The sequence below is a fragment of the Oncorhynchus masou genome, unplaced genomic scaffold, assembly GCF_036934945.1.
Source record: "Oncorhynchus masou masou isolate Uvic2021 unplaced genomic scaffold, UVic_Omas_1.1 unplaced_scaffold_2952, whole genome shotgun sequence".
Lineage (NCBI taxonomy): Eukaryota > Metazoa > Chordata > Actinopteri > Salmoniformes > Salmonidae > Oncorhynchus > Oncorhynchus masou.
In genome coordinates, this window is record NW_027009372.1 from 39,486 (window position 1) to 43,847 (window position 4,362).

Here is a 4,362-nt window from a genome sequence, read left to right on the forward strand (position 1 = left end):
CTGCATCTAACAGACTAGAACTGATAGTCTTGGGCCCTGTTCAGTAAGGGGCATGACAACCAAAATGTTTTGTGACACAACATGAATATCTGTCTTCTAAGAGAGACAGGTAATACCTTCTCGTTTCAAAACGTTTCCACCTTCTGAACACAACCCAGGTAATGACTAGTCGAACAGGTTTCCAGAGTAGAGTGGTTATTTACATGGGGCCGAGGCCTGCCGCCTAACCATCAGTGGCCCTGTTCCCCCCGTTTCACTCTGTGCCCCCTGGCTGTGCGGCCCTGGCTGTGTGGGCCCTGGCTGTGTGGCCCCTGGCTGTGTGGGCCCTGGCTGTGGGCCCCTGGCTGTGTGGTTGTGTGGCCCCTGGCTGTGTGGCCCTGGCTGTGTGGGCCCTGGCTGTGTGGGCCCTGGCTGGGTGGCCCTGGCTGTGTGGTTGTGTGGCCCCTGGCTGTGCGGCCCCTGGCTGTGTGGGCCCTGGCTGTGTGGCCCCTGGCTGTGCGGCACCTGGCTGTGTGGTTGTGTGGCCCTGGCTGTGTGGCCCTGGCTGTGTGGCCCCTGGCTGTGTGGTTGTGTGGCCCCTGGCTGTGCGGCCCCTGGCTGTGTGGCCCCTGGCTGTGTGGTTGTGTGGCCCCTGGCTGTGCGGCCCCTGGCTGTGTGGGCCCTGGCTGTGGTTGTGTGGCCCCTGGCTGTGCGGCCCCTGGCTGTGCGGCCCCTGGCTGTGTGGCCCCTGGCTGGGTGGCCCCTGGCTGTGCGGCCCCTGGCTGTGTGGGCCCTGGCTGTGCGGCCCCTGGCTGTGCGGCCCTGGCTGTGTGGGCCCTGGCTGTGTGGCCCCTGGCTGTGTGGCCCCTGGCTGTGTGGGCCCTGGCTGTGCGGCCCCTGGCTGTGTGGCCCCTGGCTGTGCGGCCCCTGGCTGTGTGGCCCCTGGCTGTGTGGGCCCTGGCTGGGTGGCCCCTGGCTGTGCGGCCCCTGGCTGTGTGGGCCCTGGCTGTGTGGGCCCTGGCTGTGCGGCCCCTGGCTGTGGGCCCTGGCTGGGTGGCCCCTGGCTGTGTGGGCCCTGGCTGTGTGGCCCCTGGCTGTGTGGGCCCTGGCTGTGCGGCCCCTGGCTGTGGGCCCTGGCTGGGTGGCCCTGGCTGTGTGGGCCCTGGCTGTGCGGCCCTGGCTGTGGGCCCTGGCTGGGTGGCCCTGGCTGTGTGGGCCCTGGCTGTGCGGCCCCTGGCTGTGTGGGCCCTGGCTGGGTGGCCCCTGGCTGTGTGGGCCCTGGCTGTGCGGCCCCTGGCTGTGTGGGCCCTGGCTGTGTGGGCCCTGGCTGTGCGGCCCCTGGCTGTGTGGGCCCTGGCTGGGTGGCCCCTGGCTGTGTGGGCCCTGGCTGTGCGGCCCCTGGCTGTGTGGGCCCTGGCTGGGTGGCCCCTGGCTGTGGGCCCTGGCTGTGCGGCCCCTGGCTGTGGGCCCTGGCTGGGTGGCCCTGGCTGTGTGGGCCCTGGCTGTGCGGCCCCTGGCTGTGCGGCCCCTGGCTGTGTGGGCCCTGGCTGTGCGGCCCCTGGCTGTGCGGGCCCTGGCTGGGTGGCCCCTGGCTGTGTGGGCCCTGGCTGGGTGGCCCCTGGCTGTGTGGGCCCTGGCTGTGCGGCCCCTGGCTGTGCGGCCCTGGCTGTGTGGCCCCTGGCTGTGCGGCCCCTGGCTGTGTGGGCCCTGGCTGGGTGGCCCTGGCTGTGTGGGCCCTGGCTGTGCGGCCCCTGGCTGTGTGGGCCCTGGCTGGGTGGCCCCTGGCTGTGTGGGCCCTGGCTGTGTGGCCCCTGGCTGGGTGGCCCCTGGCTGTGTGGCCCCTGGCTGGGTGGCCCCTGGCTGGGTGGCCCCTGGCTGTGCGGCACCTGGGCTGCTCTCAGCTCAGTCTCTCACCACAGAGAGAAGAGGCTGCCAGCACTGTCACACAGTGACAAACACAGGTTGTGTCTCAAGTTGCACTCCATTCCCTAAATAGTGACCAGGCTGGTCAAAAGTAGTGCACTACATAGGGAATAGAGTGCCATTTGGGACACAAGACAGAGAGAGCTGATAGAACCACTGTTCACTTAAGAGGGGGATTTTACCAGACAACACGCCCCAGCGTCATCAAACAAGATAAACTGGTTGGAATAGGGAAACGTTTGAGGAGACATCTTAGGAACTGTGGGAGTTTCCAACACTCTACCTCAGTGCATTTACAACTGCCACAAATGGTATTTATAAAACATGTTTGTTACTACTTCCTGTTCTGGTTTAAATAAGGAAGTCTCTGTTTCTTTCCCTGGAGGACTGTTCAGTCAATCCCAGCATAGATCTCAGGCCCCAGGAATCACACTGGAGCACAATGGGGAAACTCCCGGTACACAAAACAACCTGGAGGAACACTACCGTTCAAACGTTTGGGGTCACTTAGAAATGTCCTTGTTTTTGAAAGAAAAACATTTTTTTTTTGTCCATTAAAATAACATCAAATAGATCAGAGATACAGTGTAGACATTGTTGTAAATTGCTATTGTAGTTGGAAATGTGCTGATTTCATGTGGAATATTTACACAGGCGTAGAGAGGCCCATTATCAGCAACCATCACTCCTGTGTTCCACTGGCACGTTGTGTTAGCTAATCCAAGATTATCATTTTAAAAGTCTCCTTGATCATTAGAAAACCCTTTTGCAATCATGTTAGCACAGCTGAAAACTGTTGCCATGATTAAAGAAGCAATAAAACTGGCCTTCTTTAGACAAGTTGAGTATCTGGAGCATCTGGAGTGTGTGTGTACTTGGTGTGAATGGTGTGTGTGTGCGTGGTATGTGTGTGTGAGTGGTGTGTGTATGTGTGTGTGTGTGTGTGTGCATGTGTATAACCTGGATGTTTAGAGGGAGTTATGAGAGTAATGTGTCCAGAAACACTGAAAGGAGCTGAACCACCATTAGTACAGACAGATGGAGAGATAAGCCCTGTTCTACTTCCAGACTAACAGACCCTCTACTACCCCAGACTATTACTACCTTCTAACAGACCCTCTACTACCCCAGACTATTACCACCTTCTAACAGACCCTCTACTACCCCAGACTATTACTACCTTCTAACAGACCCTCTACTACCCCAGACTATTACCACCTTCTAACAGACCCTCTACTACCCCAGACTATTACTACCTTCTAACCAGACCCCTCTACTACCCCAGACTATTACCACCTTCTAACAGACCCTCTACTACCCCAGACTATTACTATTACCTTCTAACAGACCCTCTACTACCCCAGACTATTACCACCTTCTAACAGACCCTCTACTACCCCAGACTATTACCACCTTCTAACAGACCCTCTACTACCCCAGACTATTACCACCTTCTAACAGACCCTCTACTACCCCAGACTATTACTACCTTCTAACAGACCCTCTACTACCCCAGACTATTACCACCTTCTCTAACAGACCCTCTACTACTACCCCAGACTATTACTACCTTCTAACAGACCCTCTACTACCCCAGACTATTACTACCTTCTAACAGACCCTCTACTACCCCAGACTATTACTACCTTCTAACAGACCCTCTACTACCCCAGACTATTACCACCTTCTAACAGACCCTCTACTACCCCAGACTATTACCACCTTCTAACAGACCCTCTACTACCCCAGACTATTACCACCTTCTAACAGACCCTCTACTACCCCAGACTATTACCACCTTCTAACAGACCCTCTACTACCCCAGACTATTACCACCTTCTAACAGACCCTCTACTACCCCAGACTATTACCACCTTCTAACAGACCCTCTACTACCCCAGACTATTACCACCTTCTAACAGACCCTCTACTACCCCAGACTATTACCACCTTCTAACTAACAGACCCTCTACTACCCCAGACTATTACACCTTCTAACAGACCCTCTACTACCCCAGACTATTACCACCTTCTAACAGACCCTCTACTACCCCAGACTATTACTACCTTCTAACTAACAGACCCTCTACTACCCCAGACTATTACTACCTTCTAACAGACCCTCTACTACCCCAGACTATTACCACCTTCTAACAGACCCTCTACTACCCCAGACTATTACCACCTTCTAACAGACCCTCTACTACCCCAGACTATTACCACCTTCTAACAGACCCTCTACTACCCCAGACTATTACCACCTTCTAACAGACCCTCTACTACCCCAGACTATTACCACCTTCTAACAGACCCTCTACTACCCCAGACTATTACCACCTTCTAACAGACCCTCTACTACCCCAGACTATTACCACCTTCTAACTAACAGACCCTCTACTACCCCAGACTATTACCACCTTCTAACAGACCCTCTACTACCCCAGACTATTACCACCTTCT

General features: G+C 56.2%; 1 protein-coding gene across 1 annotated transcript; it reads right to left on the minus strand.

The window, feature by feature from the left end:
- Positions 1 to 230: 230 nt before the first annotated feature.
- On the minus strand, positions 231 to 2,585 carry LOC135534055 (basic proline-rich protein-like). The gene is made up of 2 exons (XM_064961197.1): positions 2,553 to 2,585; positions 231 to 1,886 (listed from the first exon to the last, which is right to left on the minus strand). The coding sequence occupies exons 1-2, from the start codon at positions 2,583 to 2,585 to the stop codon at positions 231 to 233; spliced, it is 1,689 nt and encodes a 562-aa protein (XP_064817269.1).
- Positions 2,586 to 4,362: the final 1,777 nt, after the last annotated feature.